The following is a 27800-nucleotide window of genomic DNA, read 5'->3' as shown; positions in this document are numbered from 1 at the left end:
TGGGGGGTGGGGGGTGGGATGCGATGCATGTGTCATAAATAAATAGTCTGGCTTGATACTTTTTTGAGGGGGGGTGGAGGACAGGGGGTGGTCGGTCGGTCGGCCATGCGATGAAGCGAGCGCACGACGCCGGTCTTGCTCTGCAGCGAAGAGCCTCCGTCGTCGATCCGGCGACCTGCCGCTGACAAGCCGGCCGGAGGTGAGAGGGAAGCCGGGGAGGTGTGCTGGCTAGCTGGCTGGCTGGCGACCGACGGAGCCCGGCCGGGGCTGGTGGTGGTGGTGGTGGTGGTGGGTGGGAAAGGGTTCGACGAAAGGGCCGCCGCGTTAAAGAAGCGAGCGCCGTGGGAACCATGCAGCGTGCAATCTGGCTGGTGGGACTCGCGTGTCATCTGTCATCGCAGTACCGCTTGCATCCCAAACAAGGTACGAGTGAGTGAGTGAGTGAGTGGGTTCCATTGGAGTGGAGCCGCCACCACCACCACTACCGCCGCCGGACGGCCGGCCTGACCGAACGAACCCGTCCGCTTTTCCAGAAGTTTTGGTGAGGCAGCTGTCAGCGTATGAAATCATCCAGCCGCTGCGGGTCAACGACTTCGGAGAGTCTTTCCCGCACGCGTCGCATTACAAGCGGCGCCGGCGAAGGAGTTTGGGAGACGACGACGGCGGTGGAGGTGGCAGCGACGGTGGTGGTGGGTTGTCGTCCCCACGGCGACATTATCGGATTGACGCGTTCGGACAACGCTTCCACCTGAACCTGAGCGCCTCGTCGGACTTCATTGCGCCCGCTTATGCGGTCACGCACTTGGGAGCGCCCCGGGGGAGTCGCTCGGAGGAGGGAAATGTTGCGGATATTCGCCACTGCTTCTTCCGAGGACACGTCAATTCCCGGGAGGAGCAGCCGGCTGTCTTCAGCCTGTGCACCGGCTTGGTGAGTTAGTGTCACTGACTAGCAACCCCCGCATCCTAACTTGAAGTTTTGCAATACTTTGCACTGCAACAGGTTGTTTGTTAATAGTATTTACCCACATGTGAGCAACAAGTAAGAAGTAACTAACATTACATTGCTGACTAATAGGTTGAAATGCACAATTGAATGTCAAATATGGCATCAAGTAATGTGTGGTGGAAGAGTGGTTGTGTGGTAGGCTTGCAGTTCTGTGGTCGATGGTTTGATCCCTCATTGGGTGGAGTTAGCATGTTCTCCCTAGGCTTGTGTGGGTTTTATCTGGTCCTATAAACTTGCATGCTAGGCTATTTGTATGCTAAATTGCCTGTGTGGGTTTTCTCTGGGTACACTGGTTTCCTCCCACATTCTATAAATATGCATCCTTGGTTAATTGTATGCTTAATTGTCTGTGTGGGTTTTCTCTGGGTACTCCAGTTTCCTCATATCCCCAAAACAGTCATGCTAGGCTAATTGTATGCTAAAATCATGTGTGGGTTTTCTCCAGGTACTCCAGTTTCCTCCCACATCCCCAAAACATCCATGCTAGGCTAATTGTATGCTAAATTGCCTGTGTGGGTTTTCTCCTGGTGCCTGTAGTCAGCTGGAATAGGCTCCAGCACCCCCCAGCTCAGAAATGAATGTTTTTGATTATACTTAAGTGGCATGAATACATGAGAAAAATTACTAATTATATGAATTAGCTTACATTTTATTCTTGGTACTATAGTGTTGTTTCTTGATGGTTCGCCTTGTGTAAGTTTGTCTCAAAGTCAAGAAGTTCTGTGCTTGAATCTTTGTGCGGCGATTGTTTGGTAATTGTTGTGGTTTATCGGGGGTTTAATCGACTATTTATACACAGAATGGGGGTAAATATTATTCTTAGAACATAGAGTGCAAGAAATATGTGACAAAAAGTATGTATAATACTCCTAAACCAATGGATGCTATCCAAGTATTTGTTTCCAGTGGCTCCATAATTTTCCCTAAAAACATGTTAAATTAATTATTAACTAATAATTAAATTATTAACCTAACTGTACCAATCTAACTTGGATGTCGCTTATATACTCCATACAATTGAGCGGCGACCAGTCTTTTTCTAATCACCAATTTACTTGTAACATTGGTAAAGAACTCTGACTAGAGTAGTTAATTTTCTTGTTTGGTTTGCCTTATTTCTGGTAAAGTTCTCGCTCCGTCCTCTAATATATCTTAAATATTATAATACTATACAGTCCTTGTTGTATTTTGGTGGTCCGACAAACCACTGCAGGTTCCGGCTTAATCCCATCATTATTTTTTTTAGGGTTAAATGGGCTTGTAAAGTGCTTTTCTACCTTCGAAGTACTCAAAAGCACTTGGACACGGTCTTCAAATCCACTTTGGCTTTTAGCAGAAGCAACAGTGGGGGTACCAGTCCAGTCCAGTTCAGTCTCCGGGACCCCCCTTACCCTTTGGGTGCGCATGACCGAGGGCCAATGTGGGTGTGTTGTGGTCCAGAGATCTGTGGCCAGATCGCTTCCCATTCATTGTGACCAAATCAAGTTTGTCCGCTTTTTGCCAATTCAGTGATCGCGACCAGTATTGGGATGAATAGAAAATGGAATGGCACATATTTCGCCTTTGCCAAGATTGCGCTTTCCAAAAGCACCAAAAAAAAACAAAAACTACAAGACGACATACCGTATTTTCTCCACTATAAGGCGCACTTAAAAGTCTTACATTTTCTCCAAAATAGACAGTGCGCCTTATAATACAGTGCGCCTTATATATGGGAAAAAACAGAAAACCAAAAACAAAAAAACACCCTGTCAGATATTAAAAAAAACACAAAGGCCTGAACTGGGACAATACTGTTAAATATGACGATGCCATCTTAGTTTACAAAATCTTCCATCATATAGCTCCTCCCCATTGCAAGATTTTATTAAAAAAAATGCAAAACATCAACAATGGCTGGCTGTAGAGGTGACTGTGTAGTAGTGGTAGAGGTGACTGTGTAGTAGTGAGTGATTCATACCTGGAAGTCAATAGCAATTACCGTATTTTCACCACGATAAGGCGCACTTAAAAGTCTTAAATGTTCTCCAAAATAGACAGTGCGCCTTATAATCCAGTGCGCCTTATATATGGAAAAAAAACAGAAACCAAAAAGGAAAAACCACCACTGTCGGATATTAAAAAAAACACAAATGCCTGAACTGAATACTCAATAGTGTTAAATATGCAGGTGCCATCTTGGTTTACAAAATATTCCGTGCAACACAGGGACGATTATCGCAAATTCACTACTTTGCGATTTTTTTTTTTGCTATTAAATATATATATATATATATTTTTTTTTTAAGTTCATAAAAATGTGAAATCTGCGGAAACTATGCTAGTATAAGCCACTCCCCTTTCTTCTGCTTGCCACTAATATTATTATATTTTTATAAGTTTTTTTGTTGGTCTACGTCAACTGGATTCCATGTGGGCCGGACCATTTTAGATATAATATTTAGATTTTTTTTAATTCATAAATGGATTAAAAGATCTGGATTAAAAGCTCGGAATATTCATTTTTTCTAGATCTAAAAAAATATTTATTTTAGCTTTTTTTAAATATATTTTTAGATTTTACAAAATGATTTTTGAACTAAAAACACAGAAAAAATGATTAAAAAATGACAATTATTGATTTAAAAGGGAGAAAATCAGGAAATTTAATATACATCTATACTCTTAATTTTACTTTGATCCTAAAACAGAAAGTCGGCACTCATCATTTACTTTCCCGGGCCACACAAAATGATGCGACGGGCCAGATTTGGCCCCCGTGCCACCACTTTGACACATGTGGCCTAAAGGTTCAGAGACAGGAGTTGACATATGCTAATTGCTATTGAGTTCCAGGTTCTATTAACAAAGGCGCTTTGGCTAATTTAGAACTATTTTGAAGGGAACTACACAGTCACCTCTAGAGCCAGCCATTGTTGATATTTTGGAATTTTTTGGTAGAAAATCTTGTAGTGGAGGAGGAGCTTTTTTTTTCAAAAGATTTTGTCAACTCAGGTGGAATCTGCATGTTTTTAACAGTATTTTTCAAGTTTTTACAAGAATATTTGACAGTGTTGGTGCGTTTTTTAGTGAATAAGAAGTCCAAGAATGGATAACCTTCTGAGGAACGAATCGTAGTCGACCGGGTGAAATGAAACCGAGTGAATTCCATGTTTGTGAATCTAAGCTACGCTAAATTGATCAAGCTAATCAGCTTTTTAATGGAGCCCTTTTTAATGAATAGGCTGGTTTACCCAAACATCTTTGGATCCTTTTTCAAGCAATCTCTGTCGGTTATCCGCATCGTCACTCATTAAGAATGACGGCACAATGGAGACACGGCACCACCGGAGGCGATCAACTCGTAAATGTGTCCTCGATTTGATCGTTAGGGACTTCAATGGCGACCATTTTTTTAGTCGGGGTTGAGGTCATTAAGGAATAATGAAGCCTTGAAACAAAGAAGCAAGGTTTACCCTCTTTTTTTGGTGGAGTTAATCAAAGAGCTGAGAAACGGGGTGGCCTTTTTTGGGGTGGGGGTGTCGGGAATGGGGGGGGGGGGGCCCAAAAAGAGAAGCAATGGCGTGAAGGATGAGGAGACAAGCGGTCAGTTAAAACCTTTCGGTTTGTTTGTAACCGTGGGAAACCAATGGCAGGTTTTGCCCGCTATAAAAGATGTGTGTGGCCGGTTCAACCCGCTGTAAAATGATGTCGTTTTCCGTTCGGGTGTTTTTTTGGTGGGTGTCTAAAGTGTAAAGATCATGGTTCACTTGTGTGCTAATGCCAATTGGCTGTTTTGTTATTGGCTATTTTGTTATTGGCTATTTTGTTATTGGCTATTTTCTTATTGGCTGTTTTGTTATTGGCTATTTGTGGGATTTAGTATGATATGATATGTAGTTGTTTTGGTTTCATTTAGTCATTTTTTGAGATGTTTATTGTTACTAAGGGTGGTAGGGGGTGCTGGTTGCTCGGACGTTTGGTCGCCCAGACGTTTGGTCAAAGGAACGTTTGGTCGCCGGATGTTTTGGTCGCCGGACGTTTTGGTCGCCGGACATTTGGTTGATGGGACGTTTGGTTGTCTGGACGTTTTGGTCGCCGGGCAGTTGGTCGCCGGACGTTTGGTCGCCGGACGTTTTGGTCGCCGGACGTTTTGGTCGCCGGGACGTTTGGTCGCCGGGCGTTTTGGTCGCCGGGCGTTTTGGTCGCCGGGCGTTTTGGTCGCCGGACGTTTTGGTCGCCGGACGTTTTGGTCGCCGGACGTTTTGGTCGCCGGACGTTTTGGTCGCCGGACGTTTTGGTCGCCGGACGTTTTGGTCGCCGGACGTTTTGGTCGCCGGACGTTTTGGTCGCCGGACGTTTTGGTCGCCGGACGTTTTGGTCGCCGGACGTTTTGGTCGCCGGACGTTTTGGTCGCCGGACGTTTTGGTCGCCGGACGTTTTGGTCGCCGGACGTTTTGGTCGGCCGGACGTTTGGTCGCCGGTCCAATGGTGACAGAGTTTACTGTTCGAAGCCAGCTCTCAAAATTATATTCATGAGAGAGAGGACTGTTTCTGTGTTTTTTTTTCTATTTTATAACGTTATATTTAACTCTATTGACTTTTTTCCACCAATTGAATTGATAGGTCAAGCCACAAAGGAAGCTTGAAATGGAACCCTCCCCTAATAAGGGTCAAAGGTCGTCCTCCTTTGGGCGGTCTAATCCAGTTCAGCACCCACTTTTTGAACAGCAACTTTTTCCTCACACGAAATTATTTCCTCTTTTTTTGTGGTAAATGTTGAAACGCTGATTAACACAACAAAGCGGCTTCCGTTTTCCACCGACAGAATCGGCCCATTTAAGTTAACTAGGAAGAGATAGTGATTTACAAAATAAAGGTAAACATCTACTTGGACTTACTATGTATAAATCATTGATATTCTTTAAGTTGCAGTACTCAAAACTCCCCAAAAAATTTGAAAAACTTTATTTCATAAAAAAATGCATACCTTGAGAGTCATACTTAGCATTTAAAAGTCAAAATACCCCGAAAATGTACTTTTTTATTGTAGTACTTAAACTTTTAAAGTACAAAAAACTATTAAAAATAGAAAATAAAATAAAAAAATATTTTAACAACGTTGTTATGCTTTTTCTTGTTAAAAGTATGCATTCACAAGAGAATATAATTAAAATAAAAGTCAAAATACCCCAAAAATGTACTTTTTTTTTGTTTTACTGCAACTTTTAAAGTACAAAAAAATCTCTTAAAAATCGAAAATAAAAATAAAATAATATAAAAAATATTTTAACAACATTGTTATGCTTTTTCTTATTAAAAGTATGCATTCAAAAGAGAATCTAATTAAAATAAAAGTCAAAATACCCCAAAAATGTACTTTTTTTTGTTTTACTTCAACTTTTTAAGTACAAAAAAATATATTAAAAATATAAAATAAAAATAAAATAATATAAAAAATATTTCAGCAACATTTTTATGCTTTTTCCTATTAAAATTATGCATTTACAAGCGAATCTAATTAAAATACAAATGATAATTACAGTAATTCCTCAATTATCACGTCTTCACTTATCGCAAATTCACTACTTTTCTGCTATTAATTATTATTTTATTTCATAAAAAATATGAAGCAGAAGCCAATCTTGCTACTAGTACTCACCACTGAATAATTTTTAATTTTTGTATTATTATTATTCATAATCAGGTTCAACCTACTTTGCAATTTTTCAATTATTACGGCAATATCTAGTCTACATTAACCACAATATTCGAGGGATTACTGTACATTTTGTCTTACAATTTTGCGTTAAACCATATACACCCATCCAAATAGCCACATACGGCTCGCGAGCCACAATTTCCCTAATCTTGCAGTTCATTAAGCCTTCATTTCCATCATATTTTCATCCTTTTCATTTTCATCAATACAAGGCGCACTCGAGGCACGCCATTGCGCTTTCCAGGTTTTCCTGTCACCGTTCCTGACTCCGCCCCCCCTTCCTACTAATCCTTCCACTCTTTGAAAGACGGGAAGATAAACACAGTCGCGTTTTCCGCGTCCGATCGGCACCCCCCCAGGCGGGCTGTGGGATAACGGCGCTAAGGAAACATTCCGTTGTACGATATCCTGTTAAAGTGTGCGCACGGAATGGCCGTGCAAACAGCGCCGTGCCTTCGCGGCTCAATGAGCTAAGAAGCTTTGCGGGGGCCTCGGCTACAAAATCAAGGACGGTTAAAACCCGGGACACATCACAAATCTCTTCTCCTGGTGTCCATTTTCGGTTCTAATCCAGTTTGCGTAGTTTTCACGGATCTTTTCAAAGACCCCGTTCAGAAGAACAAGTAGAAAAACAACCAATCATAGCTAGGGTTAGGCAATTTAGCATACAATTAGCTTAGCATGCATGTTTTTGGAATTTTGGAGGAAACTGGAGTACCCGGAGAAAACCCACACAACCCAGGGACGACATTCAAACTAGCCAATGGAATCGAACCCTCAACCCCAGCACTCTGAACCCGATACACTAACCACTTGTCATGTTCTAAGGTTGTTGGTTCAATTTCAGGTCATTTCTCGCTGAGTGGTATTTGCATGTTTTCTCCTCAGGCTTGTGTGGGTTTTCTCTGGGTACTCCAGTTTCCACATTCCAAAAATATGCATGCTAGGCTAGCTGGTTGAACACTAAATTGCCTGATGCTAGCTATGATTGGTTGTTTTTGTTGTGTGGCTAGGGTGTGGGGGGTTCTGGGTTCAATTCCAGGTCTCCTGTTTGGAGTTTGTGTGTTCTTCCGAGGGTTGAGAGGGTTTTCTCCGGGTACTCCAATTTTCTTCCACATTCCAAAAAACTTGCATGCTAGGCTAGCTAAATTGCCTGCTGCTAGCTATGATTAGTTGTTTTTCTACTTGTTGTTTTGTGGCTAATGTCTTTTCTCACAATTGTGGGGTTCTGGGTTCAATTCCAGGTATGTCCTCCTATTTGGAGTTTGCATGTTCTTCAAAGGGTTGCGCAGGTTTTCTCCGGGTACTCCGGTTTCCTCCCACATTCCAAAAACATGCATGCTAGGCTAACTGGTTGAAGACTCTAAATCGCCTATGATTGGTTGTCCTTTGTCTCCTCTTGCCCTGCGATTGGTTGGCTACCAATTCCTGTTGTTGCCCCGCAGTCAGCTGGGATAGGCTCCAGCACCCCCCGTGACCCTTACAACTCTAAGCAGTTAAAAAAAGTGTGAATTCTGAACATGTAGCGGTTCTTCCATTTTTTTAACAATTCCTACTTATACCTTCCACAAAACTCAATGTATCTTTTCGTTCCAGATCGGCACATTCACCACGGCGGATGGCGAATACTTCTTGGAGCCTCTCCTGAACGCCGAGGGGGAGCAAGACTCCGAGGACGAGCATCACAAACCCCATCTGGTATACCGCCAGGAGAGGAAACGCAACAGCACGAACGAAGGCGAGAAGGAGCCATGTTGGACCTCAGGTAACAGACGATAGACTGACTAATTGCCTTCTTTGCCCGTAACCACCGCCGCCGCCGCCGTCTGTCTGTCTGACTGACTCACTCACCGCGACGTGACCTCACCCTGAAATGTAAATTATAGCCACTTGCAGTTTTTACTCCGCTGAAGGAGGGCGGGGCTTAATTCTTTCCCCAACGCAATAACTTTAATGACTAAAAAGTGCTCGTGAAGTTTGGCATATTGTGTTTGGGGTTAATCTGAAAGTGTTGATTATGGGATGTAATGAACAAGTTTTTGTCAAAACTTAGGTCTTGTTGGGATCTTATTTTGAAATTACCATTTCTCTCGTATAAGCTGTAGTCTTAAAATTGCCTTAAAATGGTTGAATTTGACAATTTCTCTCGTATAAGCCGTAACCTTAAAATGGCCTTAAAATTGTTGTACCCCTCGAACTAACTAACTTGACCACTCCCCTGTTCTCAACAAATAATGATTAGATTAAATTAAATAGTATAACTTTATTCATCCTGTATTTGGGAAATTTCACTGTCACAGTAGCAAGAGGGTGAGAATACAGACACAGAAAAATACATATATATCGTATTTTCACGACTATAAGGTGCACCGCACTATAAGGCGCATCCTCAATGAATGACATTTGTTCCATATATAAGGCGCACTGTATTATAAGGCGCACTGTCTATTTTAGAGAAAATTTAAGACTTTTAAGTGCGCCTTATAGTGGGGAAAATAGGGTAATTGCTATTAACTTGACCAGGTATGAAGCACTCACTCACTACTTTACAGTCACCTCTAGAGCCAGCCATTGTTGATGTTTTGGATTTTTTTGTACAAAATCTTGCAGTGGGGGAGGAGCTATATAATGGAAGATGTTTTGAACTAAGATGGCATCTGCATATTTAACAGTATTGAGTATTCAGTTCAGGCGTTTTTGTTTTTTTAATATCCGACACTGGTGGTTTATCGTTTTTGGTTTTCTGTTTTTTCCATATATAAGGCGCACTGTATTATAAGGCGCACTGTCTATTTTGGAGAACATTTAAGACTTTTAAGTGCGCATTATAGTGGTGTAAATACAGTAACTGCTATTGACTTCCAGGTATGAAGCACTGACTACTTTACAGTCACCTCTAGAGCCAGCCATTGTTGATGTTTTGGATTTTTTGGTATAAAATCTTGCAGTGGGGGAGGAGCTATATGATGGAAGATGTCATCTGCATATTTAACAGTATTGTTTCAGTTCAGGCGTTTGTGTTTTTTTTTTTTTAAATCCGACAGTGGTGGTTTTTCGTCTTTGGTTTTCTGTTTTCTTCCATATATAAGGCGCACTGAGTTATAAGGCGCACTGTCTATTTTGGAGAAAATTTAAGACTTTTAAGTGTGCCTTATAGTCATGAAAATACGGTAGTTTTCCACCCAGATGGCGTCCATTACTTCACAATTCATTCGATTCCCACACCAGAACCAATCGTACCCATCACCCCACCATTAAAAAATCCAATATTTCTCTTCTCTCGAATGAACTTTTCAAGAAAAATTGCACACGGTGAGGCTATGTCAGCCAACACCTTGCGGCAATTAGGGAGCGACTAGCATAGAACCTCCACATTTCTCATCTGTGTTTACCGCAAACAGAGCGAGTAGGCGAAAAGCCCAAGCACATGATGGAGGTCAGTGCGGGTTCTTTAAATTGACAAAGCACACAAGAAGCACCAGCACGCAACAATGGTCCAACTCCAGACAACAAGCCAATGGAGCAGCTTTTATACACAAGATTTATGGCATCCCAACTCACAAAGAACGCCAAGTGTGGTCCTCACCCGGGGATGAACACGCTAACTGAGAACTTCCCTTTGGTCACAATTCTCTTCAAGAGTCCTTCAACACCCAAAAAAGAGCTTCACGTGGCTGGAATTTGAACGTTTAATGACGCAAGTGTCGGATGGAAATCTGCCCCAATGGCTGCCTCTATGTCAATAGAATTCATTGTAAAAGTTAACAAAAGAAATGGCTCAATGTTAAGACTATAAGTATACATGTACATCTATGGGTAAGTACCGTATTTTCACGACTATAAGGTGCACCCTCAATGAATGACATTTTTTCCCATATATAAGGCGCACTGCATTATAAGGCGCACTGTCTATTTTGGAGAAAATGTAAGACTTAAGTGCGCCTTATAGTCGTGAAAATACGGTTATTTGCTATTGACTTCCAGGTATGAAGAACTCACTCACTACTTTACAGTCACCTCTAGAGCCAGCCATTGTTGATGTTTTGGATTTTTTTGTAGAAAACCTTGCAGTGGGGGAGGAGCTATATGATGGAAGATGTTGTAAACTAAGATGACATCTGCATATTTAACAGTATTGAGTATTCATTTCAGGCGTTTGTGTTTTTTTAATATCCGACAGCAGTGGTTTTCATCTTTGGTTTTCTGTTTTTTCCATATATAAGGCGCACTGGATTATAAGGTGCACTGTCTATTTTGGAGAAAATTTAAGACTTTTAAGTGTGCCTTATAGTCGTGAAATTACGGTGTATATATATTTATTTAAGTATTAACTTATTTATTACGTATTTATGTGTCTAGAATGTGAATCAGGGGGTGGCTTATACGAGAGAAATTGTCAAATCCAACAATTTTAAGGCCATTTTAAGGGTACGGCTTATACACGGAGGCGACTAATATGTGAGAAAATACAGTAAATATTAAGTATTAATGGCTTTAATACTGTATTCAGGATTGAAATACTAAGAGCTCTTCAACAATAGCAGAACTGGTCACAAGCGCCCTTCAAAATATTGTTTATCTCCGGGTGACACATGCCGTCGGGCTAGTGTTTACATTGTCCTCGCTCACGGTGGCGACGTGGAGCGCACGCCGTCTCCCCGACAAAGACGGGATTGGTCTGCAGGCTTTGGCTCCGTGTGGCCTTCAAAGGACTCATTTTAATCGGTACATCTGGACGAGGGGGGGTGCTTGATCTGATAAGACGGATGAGTCTCATCTTGGGACGCTTCAGAGGACAAAACTAGTCCAGTTGGACTAAATGCCGCTTTGACATCTAGAGCGATTGTACTAGTGTGTTTTATGTAGTGCATGGTCACGTTAACCTGGCTTTGATAGGATTTATTATGCTTAAAAACTCATAAAAACTTGAGTAAGTACACAAGCCACAAGACAGTACTTTTAGATTGAAATTTGTGGTAGCTCAAGTGGAGTGAGATATATTTGCCCGTTGAGAGATTGGTTTTAAAGAGGAATAAATACTTGGGAAGTTGTTTTCAAGGTGGATTTTTGAAGAAGTTGGTTGAGTGGTTAGCGTGTTGATTTCACGGGTCTGGGGTTCTGGGTTTGATGCTTGGTTTTGGTCCTCTTGTGTGGAGTTTGTCTGTTCTTGCTGGGCTTGTGTGGGTATTCTCTGGGTACAGTAATTCCAAGAATATAGCAGTTAATGTAGACTGAACATGGCCGTGATAATTGAAAAAAAATGTGCGCTAATTGAATAATTGCACGTATATGGCCGCAATAATTAAAAAATTGTGCAAATATGGTCGTGATATTTGAAAAATTGTGTAAACATGGCCGCTACAATTGAAAAATTGCGCAAAGATGGCCGCAGTAATTGAAAAATTGCGCAAACATGGCCGCGATAACTGAATAATTGCATTAACATGCTTGCGTTAATTGAAAAATCGTTAAAATATGGCCGTGATAATTGAAAAATTGTACGAACATGGCCGCTATAATTGAAAAATCATGTAAAGATGGCCGCTACAATTGAAAATTTGTGCAAATATGGCTGTAATAATTGAAAAATTGCACAAACATGGCCGCAATAATTGAAAAAACGCAAAATGTCTTCCACTTACGAGTTTCAGTGTGGATTTTCACATTTTTATGGACTTAAAAAATATATAATAATAATTAATAGCCGAAAAAATCGTGAAGAAGTGAATTTGCGATAATCGAGGGAATACTGTACTCTCATTTCCTCCCACATCCCCAAAAATATACATGCTACGCTAATTATATGCTAAATTACCTAACCCTAGCTACGATTGGTCATCCCTTGTCTTCTTGTACCCTCCGATTGACTGCTCACCAATTCAAATTCCCCAAAATCAGCTACAATCATCTCCAGTACTCCCCTTTGCAAGGATAAGCAGTTCAGAAAATTGTATTGAATAACTTTATTCATCCCAAATTCAGGAAATTTTGTTGTCACAGTAGCAAAAGGGTGAGAATACAGACACAGTAAAATACATTTTAGACATAAATAGATAGCTAATAAGTAAGTTAATAACTAAATACATGAATAAATATACATACACATACATATATAAGTACACATACACGGTAGGTCCTAATGAATGAATCCTATTGATTTGCTTAGGGAAGCAGTAATTCTGATGCTTGTTAGTGTAGTGGTTCTGTCCCAGTATCTTCCCCATTTGGAGATGTAATAAAAGCTGTTATTGTGGTGGACAGGGTGGGAGTGTCCCCTCCGCGAACCCCCCCATGCCACGCCCACCCTCTTCCCACTTTACATTTTAGTGAAGAGGAGCCTCATCTTAAATTTGAATGAGTATAAAAAGCTGCTTTGATGTCTTTTTAGATGGACGTTTACAACCTGGGGGTAACAATGGCGGTTGTGGGGGTCCCCCCTCAGTCCATATGCTAGCGCTTTGTCTTTTTAAAGTCCTCTTCAGTGAAACATGTCCTTTTCAATCAGACAAAGATGAAATACTCGGCCTTGTATGAAGTTAAACAACTTGTTTATCAGCAAAGATGGCTGCCAAGATATTGATGTTAGCCAGATATGTTTTTTGTGTTGAGAGAGTTTAAGCGGTGTATATTTTTGGGAGGAAAATTGTGTGGGAAGTAGAGGAAGTCCATGTTGGTTAATACAAAATCATTGATGAGGGTTTTTTTTGGCCATGATAAGTACTTCAAAAAGGGTTTTTTGGGTTGTTATTGTTGAAATGGAGACGGCTGTTTGCTTATCTCGGTGTACTTTTCGGCACTGTTGCGTGTTGGGGTGTTTTGGTCTGGTTGAAGATACCAGAGACCGAAACAAAATTAGTTTATAGATCAGCGGTGGGCAAAGTTTTGGGCCTTAAATTTCCTCCAAATTAGACAGTGCGACTTATAATCCAGTGCGCCTTATATATGGAAAAAAACAAAACCAAAAACGAAAAACCACCACTGTCGGATATTAAAAAAACACAAACAATACTGTTAAATATGCAGTTGCCATCTTAGTTTACAAAATCTTCCATCATATAGCTCCTCCCCCACTGCAAGATTTTATACAAAAGAAAAATCCAAAACATCAACAATGGCTGGCTCTAGAGGTGACTGTAAAGTAGTGAGTGATTCTTCATACCTGGAAGTCAATAGCAATTACCCTATTTTCACCACTATAAGGCGCACTTAAAAGTCTTACATTTTCTCCAAAATAGACAGTGCGCCTTATAATCCAGTGCGCCTTATATATGGAAACAATGTCATTCATTGAGGGTGCACCTTATAATGCGGTACGCCTTATAGTCGTGAAAATACGGTACCCTTCTAAACCCCTCCCCCTAGCTCACCAGCCCCTCCCCCCCAACCTCAACCCCATGTCCTATTTTGACCACATTAGGAACAGTAAATTGAAGACGGACACTTTGACGGCAAACACGGACAGATGAATAGCCCAACCCTAGCGTGGCAGAGGGTCTTTCATCTCCATTTTGTTGGGTCGTTTAGGGGAAAAGGACCGCCTTTGATGGGGCAAAACTTGGCCCACATGACATCCACGGCCTCCGACCCTCAACATAATCAGTGTATGGCATCCCCCCCGTCCCCCCCAAGAACTAAAAACCCCCACCGTTTGGTACCCACCGTGTATACATGCTAGTTCAGATGCCGGAATCAGTTTTTTTTGATTGCTCAATGGGTTCATTTACATGGAAATGGAACTAGCCCGATTTGAATGGTCGCCCCGCTCTCCCCTGGCGCTTTCATGTATGTGAATGGAACCACTTGTTGGCGCTAACCTCGCTTCCCGCTTTGGGGTGTCACTCAAAAAGACCAGTTGACGTGACCCCAAAAAGTCTTTCGGCGGCTGTTTTTTTGTTTTTTGAAGGGGAAAACCCGGGGAAAACCCAAGGAAAAGTGACCGGACAGGGACTCGATGGACCGTGGATAAATACGTTGACATGTTCACCTCTGTGTCCTGGTCTTTAGGTCAAGCCCAGTTGGTTTTCGGTTGTTCTTTGTTCCGAAGTGACGGGATTCTGGCTTGAGTATACAAATCAGGCTTTGTTGCCGGGCGGAATGTTTGCTTTTTAGGTCTTTTCTTTTTGGATTTTGTCTTTAAGAGTGTCCTGTCTTGCGGGTGTGTGTGTTGTAGTGTAGGGATTCCTAAATGGTGGGTGGTTGGGTTGACCTCAATGGGTCAATGTGTTATTAGAGAGTACTTTTGGCATGAAAACCCAGTTTTTTGTAGGGTTAACAGGTTTTTGGGGCGTTTAAGTTTGGCATTTGAGTCCTGTAACAACAATTCAGATTTTGGATAATTGGATATTTATTATATAAAAATAAGAGCAGTCATTTGGTGGTTAAGTGGTGAGTGCATAGGTCTCGCAGTTCTGGGGTCTTGGGTTCAATCCCAGTTTGGTCCGAACTGTGTGGAGTTTAATTGTTCTCCCCGAGCTTGTGTGGGTTTTCTCCAATTACTCTGGTTTCCTCCCACATCCCAAAAAAAAACATGTTAGGCTAACTGGTCAGATGGGATTGGCCCCAACACCCCCCGCGGTCCTTTTGAGAACAGTTAGTGTTGGATTGGATTGGATAACTTTATTCATACCGTATTTTTTGTTGTCACAGTAGCAAGAGGGTGAGAATACAGACACAGAAAAAGACATTTTAGACATAAATAGATAGTAAATTAGTACGTTAATAAATAAATACATGAATAAATTTATAAATAAATAAACGTGTTACTGAAATATACATATATATATACACATGCATATACATATATACACATACATATACATATATGCATATACTTATATACATATACATATATACATATATACATATACACATATAGACATATACATACGCACACACACATATACACATACATGTATACATATATACATTTACTTAAACATATATATCCTTCTACACATACACATATACACATGAATATATATACATACATAAACATACATATATAAGCACATATATACATGCATACACGTACATATATACACACACTTACACTTATATACACATATACATACATTCAACACTTTGCGGCACTCATAAACTGTACTTTTTAAACGTTGGGTTACTCGATAATATAAATCAACGTTATCCACTCTCAAAAGTCGGCCATTTTTTCCCTAACGAATAGCCCCACCCACCCAACTCGCCTGCCATTCCTCCACAGAACCGAGAAGAACAACAAAACTCCATCCCAGCATGCAACCCCAACCCAACACTGTCATTTACCCCAACTCCCTCCGTTTCACCCACACTTTTCCACTCCAATAACCCCAAAAGCTCTGTTCGAAAAACAAGCTCAAGAAGCCAATCAAGAAAAGACATTGAACGGATTATTGCCTTAACACGGCCGGCGGAGGGTCAGCCCCCTCTTCCTCGCCAAGCATCTCGCCGGCGTTTCCCCCCTCCACATCAAAGCGTTGCTCTTTGACTCCGCCTCAGTTCCGAGTCAAGAGTATCAATGGCGAGAGGCCGACAATGGCAAACACACATCTCATTGTCCGACTAATTAACATTCTTTTACGGTGGCCCGCTGGGAGTCAAAACGTTGCCTTGCCGGGGTGCCAATTAAGTGGGCAGTGTACCTTACCTTTTTAGCTTAGCTTCTTTTTAGCGTTCACTCTGGTTACCTTTTATTAAGCAAAGTGAAAAAAGGAGACGAAAACCAGAAGACAAAAACTTTGTCTGCTAATAAAGATGGCTTTTTAAAAAGGGAATAGAGACACAACATGACCTTTGCCCCCCTGGTAGAAGGCCTTTGTGGACTTACAGTAATGCTTTAGAGACTTTTTGAATACAGCTCGGCGGTGGTTTGTTGAAGAATGTGTTTGGGGGAAGTAGAGAAAATGCTTGTGATGGATGGATGGATGGATGGCGAAAAGTTGGCAAGTTTTCTATCGTGTTGTTTGGGTTATTGAGATTTTAAAATGTTTTATTCTGGATGATAAGCACTATTATAGGGGTACTCGGATGTTTGGTCGCTCGGATGTTTGGTCGCTCGGATGTTTGGTTGCCTGGACGTTTGGTTGCCCGGACGTTTGGTCGCCCGGACGTTTGGTCGCCCGGACGTTTGGTCGCGCAGACGTTTGGTCGCCCAGACGTTTGGTCGCACAGACGTTTGGTCGCCCAGACGTTTGGTCGCCCAGACGTTTGACAACATGACAGAGTTTACTGTTGAAATCAGCTCTCAAAATTATATCCATGAGAGAAGGTTTAATATCTAAGTAATGTTTAATATCTAAGTACTGTTTAATATCTAAGTACTTTTTAATATCTAAGTACTGTTTTATATCTAAATACTTTTTAATATTTAACTACTGTTTAATATCTAAGTACTGTTTAATATCTAAGTACTTTTTAATATATAAGTACTGTTGAAGCCAACTCTCAAAATTATATTCATGAGAAAGGGTTCAATATCTAAGTACTGTTTAATATCTAAGTACTGTTTAATATCTAAATACTTTTTAATATCTAAGTACTGTTTAATATCTAAATACTGTTTAATATCTAAGTACTGTTTAATATCTAAGTACTTTTTAATATCTAAGTACTGTTTAATATCTAAGTACTGTTTAATATCTAAGTACTTTTTAATATTAAGTACTTTTTAATATCTAAGTACTGTTTAATATCTAAGTACTTTTTAATATTAAGTACTTTTTAATATTAAGTACTTTTTAATATCTAAGTACTTTTTAATATCTAAGTACTGTTTAATATCTAAGTACTTTTTAATATTAAGTACTTTTTAATATCTAAGTACTGTTTAATATCTAAGTACTTTTTAATATTAAGTACTTTTTAATATCTAAGTACTTTTTAATATCTAAGTACTGTTTAATATCTAAGTACTTTTTAATATTAAGTACTTTTTAATATCTAAGTACTGTTTAATATCTAAGTACTGTTTAATATCTAAGTACTTTTTAATATTAAGTACTTTTTAATATCTAAGTACTTTTTAATATCTAAGTACTTTTTAATATTAAGTACTTTTTAATATCTAAGTACTTTTTAATATCTAAGTACTTTTTAACATCTAAGTACTGTGTAACATTGAGGTACTTTTTAACATATAAGTACTGTTTTATATCTAAATACTTTTCAATATCTAAGTACTGTTTAAAATGTAAATACTGTTTAATATACAAGTACTGTTTAATATCTAAGTACATTTGCCTGGCGACCAAACGTCCGCCCAGTGCTCGTACTTAGTCGGTCGGGGCAGGTTCCAGCACCCCCCACCGGGCAACCCTTCCGAGAATAAGCGCTTGGGGGGAAAAAAAGGAAGGAAGGAATGAGTGACTGCCGCCAGGTCTGGGTCGGTTCGGTTCGGTACAAGTCGGGGCAGTCACCTCTGTCCTGTCATGGTGTAAGTAGCAGCTCAGGAGCTAGCCACAGGCGGATTTCAAGCTAATGCGCTTTGCGAGAGGTTGCGTACGACTAATCTGCACTGATTCCGAGGCTATTATAACACCGAGCATATTTCCACCTCCCACTCTTTCCCCCCATTTTCTTTTTTTAATCTGGACCTAAAGCCAATTTCTTCGTACTTTATACTCCTTACAAGTTAATCCCCTTGAAGTCGGACTATCTGTAGAGATGAGTCTGTTTAAGGACTTGAACCAATAGCTTTGGCCTTTACCCGGATTTTTGTTTTCTACCCTCCCCCCATTTTTTTCCGCTGGGAAATACAAAGCTCGGGTTTGGCGCCGACTCTGAAAAGCGGCGCTGGCGTGCGGCGGTGGCGGCGGCTAAAGAGGCTACCAGGCTACGAGGCTAGGTGGCCATTGTGCCAGAGAGTCACGCTCTGCCTGGCGTGCCCACTGGGGGCATCGCTTGAATAATCTCAACAAGTTCTTTGACTGAGCTAACAGTTTCACACAATATCTTTCTGTGTCTGACCGTCTGGAAAGATTGACCGCCGGAAAAAGACAAAGGGACATTTCACTCAAAAAGTTGACCAGGTCGCCGAGGTCGATGGATTCCGAAAAATGCGCCCTCGTGGATGTTGAATTCTTTGTGGATATTTCTTGATGTTTCAGTTGGATTGTTAGATTTTTAGCGGGACAATGAAAGGGAAACGTTTCTTTTGTGTCATTTTAGCGCCCACCAAAATATAGGCTAAAAGTTGAAGCCAGGAGTGGGAAGCAGAAAAAACAGTGTGATGATTTTTATTCAGATTTTCCCTTCAAAAAACGACACATTTGGTATCCCTATTAAAACCATGAATATTGAGGTGAAAATTGTGAATGAGGGGGCGGCTTACACGAGAGAAATTGTCAAATTCAACTATTTTAAGGCAATTTTAAGGGTACAGCTTATACGAAAGAAATTGTCAAATTCAATAAGTTTAAGGGAATGGCTTATATGAGAGAAATCGTAAAATTCAACAATCTTAAGGGTACGGCTTATGTGAGAGAAATTGTCATTTTATAATTTTATGGCAATTTCAAGGGTACGGCTTATACGAGAGAAATTGTCAAATTCAACAATTTTAAGGCAGTTTTAAGGGTACGGCTTATACGAGAAGAAAATTCAACAAATTTAAGGCTTATACGAGAAGAAAATTCAACAAATTTAAGGCGATTTCAAGGGTACGGCTTATACGAGAGAAATGGTAAAATTCAACAATTTTGGGGCCATTTTTAGGATGAGGCTCATATGAGAGAAATTGTCAAATTCAACAATTTTAAGGCAGTTTTAAGGGTACGGCTTACATGAGAGAAATTAACAAATTCAACAATTTTAAAACAATTTTAAGGGTACGGCTTTTACGAGAGAAATTGTCAAATTCTATAATTTTAAGGCAATTTTAAGGGTACGGCTTTCACGAGAGAAATTGTCAAATTCTATAATTTTAGAGCCATTTTTAGGATCGGGCTTATACGAGAAAATTGTCAAATTCAAGAATTTTAAGGCCATTTTAAGGGTACGGCTTATACGAGAGAAATGGTCAAATTCAACAATTTCAAGGCAATCTTAATACACGGAGTTGTTTACAACCCAAATGTGTTCATACACTGATTACAGTTCATCACTAAGCTATGCTAATTAGCTAAGACTTCTCGGGTCTGAGTTTTAACAACAGATATTGAGCCTTGTTATAAAATTCCACATATATTTTCTGTTTTTATACTGTACCCCCTTACCTGACCTAATTTGTCCTCAAATTTCTGTCCCCACTCAGACCAAACGAAGACAACCCTGTCATTGGACAGTCGGGAAAACATCGGCGACCAGTTGGCCTCCCTCCACGCCGCCATCGGCGAGCAGGACCACGAGGCGCCCGACGAGCTTCGGCCACGGCGCCCCCGTAGACGCAAACGCTTCCTTTCCTACCCGCGTTACGTGGAACTGATGGTGACGGCGGACGCCAAAATGGCGCGTCACCACGGACACAACCTGGAACACTACATCCTAACAATCATGTCAGTAGTAAGTACAATAATGTTTCTATAAATCAGTATTTTAGGCAAAGAAAAATTATTTTAATAAGGTCTGGCGGCCATGTTTGGTCTACATTAACCGCATTGTCTTTTTTACAGGTAGCCGCAGTGTACAAAGACCCCAGTGTGGGAAACCTCATCAATATTATGATTGTCAAGTTGATTGTCATCCACAATGAACAGGTAAAGGGTCAGTCTTTGTATAGGTGGTGGTATATATCCATATTATTTGTCTTGTGTTCAAGTAAAGGGTGCTGGAGCATATCTTAGCTAAGTACAGGTACCAGGCAGGGGGTTGACAACCTGAAAAGGTGGACAGCCAATCTCTAGGCAGGAGGAGGTAAAGGACAATTGATTGTAGCTAGGGTTAGGCAATTTAGAGTGTTTAGTTAGCTAGTTTAGCATATTTTTGGGATGTGGGAAGAAAGTTGAGTACCCAGAGAAAACCCACACAAGTCCAGGGAGAACAGGTAAATTCTACGAAGTGAGGATCCACCTGGAATTGAACCCTCGATGCCAGAACAGCGAGGTTGACACGCTAACCACTTATCCACCGACGCACCCAAAAATGAAAACAAGACTCGAGATTATTAGTACATTTTAGATTGTACAAATGTATTAGATTAGATTAGATAACTTTATTCATCCCGTATTCGGGAAATTTTGTTGTCACATTAGCAAGAGGGTGAGAATACAGACACAGCAAAAGACATTTTAGACAGAAACGAACATTTGATAGCACCCTGACGTGTTTTCCTGTTAAACAGGAGGGCCCCGCGGTGAGTTTCAACGCGGCCACCACTCTGCACAACTTCTGCACGTGGCAGCAGAAGCAAAATTTCAAGGATGACAGTCACCCGTCCCACCATGACACCGCCCTCCTCATCACTAGGCATGTTTCTCATTCCTCCCCCCCCAAAATCCCTCCCATATTCATATTTTTTTCCCCACAGGGAGGATATCTGCCGCGCAAAAGACAAGTGCGACACTCTTGGTGAGAATCCCTCCCTTCAAATTAACATTCAGCACCAAACTCGTAAACTTTGCAGTAATTAATTAGTTGACGGAAAGCCAGCTAATAACAAGATGAAATGACATTGTACTACAAAAGTGAGTCTAATCCGCCACTTGGCCGGACGTTTGGTCGCCCGGACGTTTGGTCGCCCGGACGTTTGGTCGCCCGGACGTTTGGTCGCCCGGACGTTTGGTCGCCCGGACGTTTGGTCGCCCGGACGTTTGGTCACCCGGAAAGTTTGGTCGCCCGGCAAGTTTGGTCCCCCTGGACGTTTGGTCATCCGACGTTTGGTCGCCGGATGTTTGGTCACCCGATGTTTGGTCGCCCGGATGTTTGGTCGCCCGGACGTTTGGTCGCCCAGACGTTTGGTCGCCCAGACGTTTGGTCGCCCAGACGTTTGGTCGCCCAGAGGTTTGGTCGCCGGCCGTTTGGTCGCCGGCCGTTTGGTCGCCCGGACGTTTGGTCGCCCGGACGTTTGGTCGCCCGGACGTTTGGTCGCCCGGACGTTTGGTCGCCGGACGTACGACCAAACGTCTGAGTAACAATCCGCCATATCAGAAAAAAACATTTTAATCATTTTTCCACTGACAACAAGCACATGTTGTCCCTTTAATAGACACAAGATTATTGTTATTTTTCTTGTTTATTAATTATTTTTTCCCCCCAGGATTGGCGGAACTGGGGACCATGTGCGACCAATACCGCAGCTGTTCCATCAGCGAAGAAAATGGAATCAGTGCCTCCTTTACTATTGCTCACGAGTTGGGCCATGTGTAAGTTACACACTAACATATCCACACACCCACACACCAACCCACACATTCACCGCCAACAACAAAAGCCCTTCTTATCAAGCGCAGGTGCAAAACGTAATGAAATGAAAGAGTTTGACTTTTAATTAAGTGGAGTTAACTCGGTCTGAGTACATTTTTTTCAAGCGCTTGTCCTCATAAGGGTCACAGGGGGTGCTGGAGCTGCCTATTCCATTTACCAGGGTATACCTTGAATTGGTGGCCAGCCAATCGCAGGGCATGGTGAGACAAAGGACACTTTTAGCATCATATTAGCCTAGCATGCATGTTTATGGGATGTAGAAGGGAACCAGATTACCCGGGGGAAACCCACACAAGCCGGGGGAACATGGAGCTCACTCTAATACGGGTAATACAAGTTGGGTTTACTTTAAGTATTATTTTGGAGGAAATTTGTCACTTCAATAGATTCACCCGGATAATTTGGGATTGATTAATGTAGGCTGTGTTGGAGGAGGAGCTTCTGCATCTGAAAGGCAGGGGGGAGGCGGGGCCAACCTGGGAGAAGAAAGGTCGCAAAATTGAAAACAAAATTAGAATTAAATTTAGTGTAAGGTTAGATTATACTTATTTGTGAGTGTTTACATCGTAATACAAGTTCATTTAAATGTTTGTTATATTACGAACACACTTTGGTGGTTTTTCAGAGGGTTGGTAAGAATGTATTTGTTTTTAGTTCATTTCTATGAGAAATATTCATTTGACTTACAAGAAATTTGACATACGAGCTCAGTCCCGTAACAAATTAAGCTCTTATCTCAAGATACCACTGTATTTACACACGGCGGCCTTCCACAGCTGTATGATGTCGAACATGTTTACAACAGGATGTGTGGGGCAGGAGTATCGGAGTGTGTACACCCTCACAAATTCACACATACAAAAAACCTGAAACTTTTTTGGCAGAACTTCTCTGGCCAGACAAAAAAAAAAAAAAGTTGGCCTAAAACCCGGGAAACTATTGAGCCTTTGCCACCAAATTAAGTTGTGCACACATAAATTATTCTTTTTGGCTGATTCCAAAGTTAAAGTTCACGCACTGCCGAGCACACACATACACGGGCGCACGCAAATTCTTGATTTCCCGCGCGTGTATGTGTGTGTCAATGTTGGTTTACGTGGATTTAAAGCTTGAATAAGTAGAGATTCTTGAAGGCCTTGGAGAGATAAGGGATGCTTAGTCTAATGAGGCTGTAAATCAGTCAGTTTTTTGGATGGATTTGTTGGAAGAATCAATTGTGGCGGCGAAAGAATGTGTCTGAAATGCCCAATGAGGGTACCTGGAATGTCTGTGGGTTGATTGACGTTGTTTCATTGGGTGTGCCACTCGCAAATTTGAATGAGAAATGGAGCTAAATTAGTTGGGAATTTTGTTTTGGGGGAATTTTTTATACGTACCAGGTTATTTGGACCTCGAGTTTTTGGCAGAAAGTCATTAACAATCTATTCTGTGCAATAACAGTGTGTAATATCTTAGATTGTGCCATATTTTAGAATTGACCATGTCCGGATGTGACTTTTTAAATATTTTTTTATTGATTACCGTATTTATACGACTGTAAGGCGCACCCTCAATGAATGACATTTTTTTCCATATATAAGGTGCACTGTATTATAAGGCGCACTGTATTATAAGGTGCACTGTATTATAAGGCGCACTGTATTATAAGGTGCACTGTCTATTTTGGAGAAAATGTAAGACTTTTAAGTGCGCTTTATAGTTGTGAAAATATGGTAATTGTTATTGACTTTCAGATATGAAGCACTCACTACTTTACAGTCACCTCTAGAGCCAGCCATTGTTGATGTTTTGTATAAAATCGTGCAGTGGGGGAGGAGCTATATGATGGAAGATGTTGTAAACTAAAATGGCATCTGCATATTTAACAGTATTGTTTCACTTCAGGCGTTTGTGTTTTTTTAATATCCGACAGTGGTGGTTTTTCGTTTTTGGTTTTCTGTTTTTTCCATATATAAGACGCACTGGATTATAAGGCGCACTGTCTATTTTGGAGAACATTTAAGACTTTTAAGTGCGCCTTATAGTCGTGAAAATATGGTATTTATGTTTTTAATGGAAAAACGTGACGAAACACCACCAATTGTGTTATACGTAGTTGTGTATAATGACAATAATGGCTTTTAATTTTACTTTGATATGATTTCTTGTCAAATATTATTCCTTAAGAGTCATGTACAGAAGTCAAAAAACATGAAAATTTGGGGGAATTTAAAAAAAAAAACTAAAAAATCCCAAACCATCAAGTCAAATTTTATCTTTAAAAAACTTTGTTCTAAAAAATGACTTTCCTGTGAAAAAATAGCAAAATTGTGCACAGATTTCTGCCAATGACAAATATTTCTAAGGTAATTCCTTCATTTTCAGAACTACTTTATCCTCACTCGGGTTGCAGGGGGTGCTGGAGCCTACCCCAGCTGACCTTGAATTGTTGGCCAGCCAATCACAGGGTATACAAAGACATAAAAACATCTTAAGGGCAATTTAGATTGTCCAACTAGCCTAGCATGCATGTTTTTGGAATGTGGGAGGAAACCAGAGTACCCAAAGAAAACCCACACATACCCGGACAGAACACAAAAACTCCACATGGGTGGACAGACCTGGATTTGAACCCAAGACCCCAGAAATGTTATGCCAATGGGTAATATTACTTAAAATTCTTGAATGTTTGTTGTCCCATTTCCTAATTGGTAAACACACAGTCAATTCAATCCTACCCGGCAACTAACGAGTCATTAAACAAAATCCATGACATAAATCCAGAGTCTCTTAAGAAAACCTCCCCAATAAAAATGGCCTCCAAAGTCCATTTCCGAAATGAATGGACTCCATCGCCATCCCATAAATGGCTTTTTTGTCAATTGCGAGTCTTTCCGACGCCAGTCATTTGACCTCAAAATCTGATTGCCATCGACTAAAGACTAGCGGGAGGTCCTCCATTTTGGGAAAAGCCTCCAATCCATTAGCGTAAATTGGGTGGGTAATCCCGGGCAATGTTGTGGAGTGGCTCCCACAACCCGATGCCGGCATTCCCAGGCTTGCTAAATGGTCCGGCCTGCAAACTTGGCGATTGATTTCCCCGCTAAAGTAATGGCGCCAACTGGCTTGACAGCTGCTGAAACATTAGCAGATATGCATGGCGCTAGATTATTTAGAGCACTGGTGTCAAAGTGGCGGCCCGGGAGCCAAATTTGGCCCGCCGCATCTTTTTGTGCGGCCCGGGTAAATAAATTATGAGTGTTGACTTTCTGTTTTAGGATCAAATTAAAATGGAGATTATAGATGTATATTATATTTCCTGATTTTACCCTTTTTTAAATCAATAATTGCAATTTTTATCAAATTTTGGGGTGTTTTTAGGTCAAAAAGCATTTTGTAAAATCTAGAAATAAGTATATACAAATATTTTCGGTTTTCCACTTAAATATTGAATATATTTTTTGAAATAATTGTTTCTATTTGAAATGAAAAACTAATGAGTATTTGATGTTTTCCCTTACTAAGAAAAACAAGTTAAAATGAACCGTTTTTAATCTATAAAAAACAGTTTTTAATACAGTTCTTTTATTCCATTTAGTAAATAATGAGTGCCGACTTTCAGTTTCAGGATCAAATTAAAATGCGGAGTATAAATGTATATTACATTTCCTGATTCTCCCCCTTATAACTCAATAATTGTCATTTTATAATCATTTTTTTCTATTTTTAGTACAAAAATAATTTTGTAAAATCTAAAAAAAATATATATAAAAAGCTCAAATATTCATTGTTTTAGATCTATACAAAAACGCAATATTCAGGGCTTTTAATCCAGTTCTTTTAATCCATTTATCAAAAAAAATGAAATATTATATCTAAAATGCTCCAACCCACATGAAATCAAGTTGACGTTAAAGCAATAATTGTCATTTTTTTAATCAATTTTTTTTCTATTTTTAGTTCAAAAATAATTTAGTAAAATCTAAAAAAATATATTAAAAAAATCTAAAATAAACATTGTTTTAGATCTTAACAAAAAACAGAATATCCGGGGCTTTTAATCCACTTCTTTTAATCCATTTATTAAAAAAAAAATCGAAATATTCTATCTAAAACAGTTCACATGAAATCAAGTTGACATTAAAGCGACCCAGTTTGACACCCTTGATTTACAGCAGCCTTCTTACCTGGCAACCCATAATCCCTTTTTGTCTTGTGGCTCCCACCAGGTTCAACATGCCCCACGACGACAGCCCCAAATGTCGAGAGGCTGGCATGAAGCACCAGTATCACGTCATGGCGCCCACCCTCAACCACGACACCAATCCTTGGTCCTGGTCCAAGTGTAGTCGCAAGTACATCACAGAGTTCCTTGAGTACGTATTCTACTTCATATCACCCATCCAGAACTCATTTATAGTCCCAAAAAGGCTTTGTGAAGCACACCTGCTTCCACAGGTTTCGATAACATAACAATGTTGCTCTGTTAGCGTTAGCATTAGCGTATGCTAATCTCGTTGGTGGGAAATGCCCTTGAGAGGCTTTTTTTTTGTTGAAGTTCCTCTCAAAGTAACAATGCTGGGTATTGATTCACACTTTTTTTTGCAGTAGTCCACCTGGCATGATGAGTACCTCCATTTTTTTTTTACTACATTGTCTCACTATTTCAAGTTAAAACCCTCAAATGACTTTTGACCTTACTATCGTTGGATTAAAATAAACAAAAAAACTGTTTTTTTGTCTAAAGTCGTAAAGTAAAGATATTCAAAGCATTATTTTATTCATTTTATTGAACAAATATCATTTAAATTGAATTTTATTAGTCATTTTTAACTTCTAAATGATTTTTTGCAGCTTTTTTTGCAGGACATTTTTTATAGAGTGGAGTAAAAATAGACATAACCAGAAAATGACATCATTTTTTAAATTATTTTAATCCAAATAGTCCATTCTTGTATCTGATACTGTTTTTTTTTTGCATACCCAATTTTTATCATGAGTTTCTAACTAAAATTAGACCAAAAAATGGACATAAATTTACCCATTTGTTATTTTCCCAGTTGCCAAAATTACTGGATCAAATCCGATCTTGTCACCAAATCCGTTTAATACTCCCAAAAAAATCCTTATCAGATCAGGACATCCCTAATACAGTACTACCTTGAGATATGAGCTTAATGCTTTCTGGAATCGAGCTCATATGTCAAATCATTTTTTTTTTTTCGACAAGTATTGCAATTCCAGTCTTTTTTTGGCAGATTTAATTCTGTACGGAAATGAAAGGGCGTCGACACAAAGTGACGTTACACCCGCAGATAATCCCGCATAATCACCGACTCTGAAGTCTTTGCTTTGTCCTCGCAGGTGTTTTCGCTTCTCCAAACCGGGATGAGCTTTTTGTTATGTCAGACATGTTGTTTAAAAATGCTCTCCACCTTTTAGATTTACCCGCAAATTTTGGCCTTTTTCGCAAGTGCCGTGTGAGGGTTTTTTGTACATTTGCACCAGCTGTGTTTGCACAATGGCGGTTTTCAGGGAGGGGTTCGTAGAGAGACCAATCTGTCATTACACGCACGATTGAGGGATTTAATTGAGGTGTTTTTTTATGAGTCCCGGTTCAGAAAATACTCGATGTAAAAGAGAGTTTTAAGTCCGCAGGGGTTGTTCTAGGACAGGGGTGGGCAAACTTTTGGGCTTGGGGGCCATATTGACTTAAAAAAATTGGACAGATGGGCGGGGTCAGGAGAAGATAGGATACAT

General features: G+C 40.3%; 1 protein-coding gene across 1 annotated transcript in view; it reads left to right on the top strand.

Moving 5' to 3' along the window:
- The first annotated feature begins 308 nt into the window (after nucleotides 1-308).
- The window catches only part of LOC144191989 (A disintegrin and metalloproteinase with thrombospondin motifs 20), a 91753-nt gene continuing 64261 nt past the window's right edge, over nucleotides 309-27800 (top strand). Inside the window, exons 1-9 of the mRNA XM_077710961.1 lie at nucleotides 309-423; nucleotides 534-928; nucleotides 8304-8472; nucleotides 19954-20201; nucleotides 20312-20395; nucleotides 20980-21104; nucleotides 21166-21206; nucleotides 21895-22000; nucleotides 26270-26416. Of these exons, the coding sequence (XP_077567087.1) occupies nucleotides 351-423; nucleotides 534-928; nucleotides 8304-8472; nucleotides 19954-20201; nucleotides 20312-20395; nucleotides 20980-21104; nucleotides 21166-21206; nucleotides 21895-22000; nucleotides 26270-26416 (1388 nt within the window). The 5' untranslated portion in view covers nucleotides 309-350. The remainder of the gene's footprint in view (nucleotides 424-533; nucleotides 929-8303; nucleotides 8473-19953; nucleotides 20202-20311; nucleotides 20396-20979; nucleotides 21105-21165; nucleotides 21207-21894; nucleotides 22001-26269; nucleotides 26417-27800) is intronic.

The sequence above is a fragment of the Stigmatopora nigra genome, unplaced genomic scaffold, assembly GCF_051989575.1.
Source record: "Stigmatopora nigra isolate UIUO_SnigA unplaced genomic scaffold, RoL_Snig_1.1 HiC_scaffold_25, whole genome shotgun sequence".
NCBI lineage: Eukaryota > Metazoa > Chordata > Actinopteri > Syngnathiformes > Syngnathidae > Stigmatopora > Stigmatopora nigra.
Note: the sequence above shows the minus strand (reverse complement) of the source record. Positions and strands in the feature narration are given on the sequence as shown.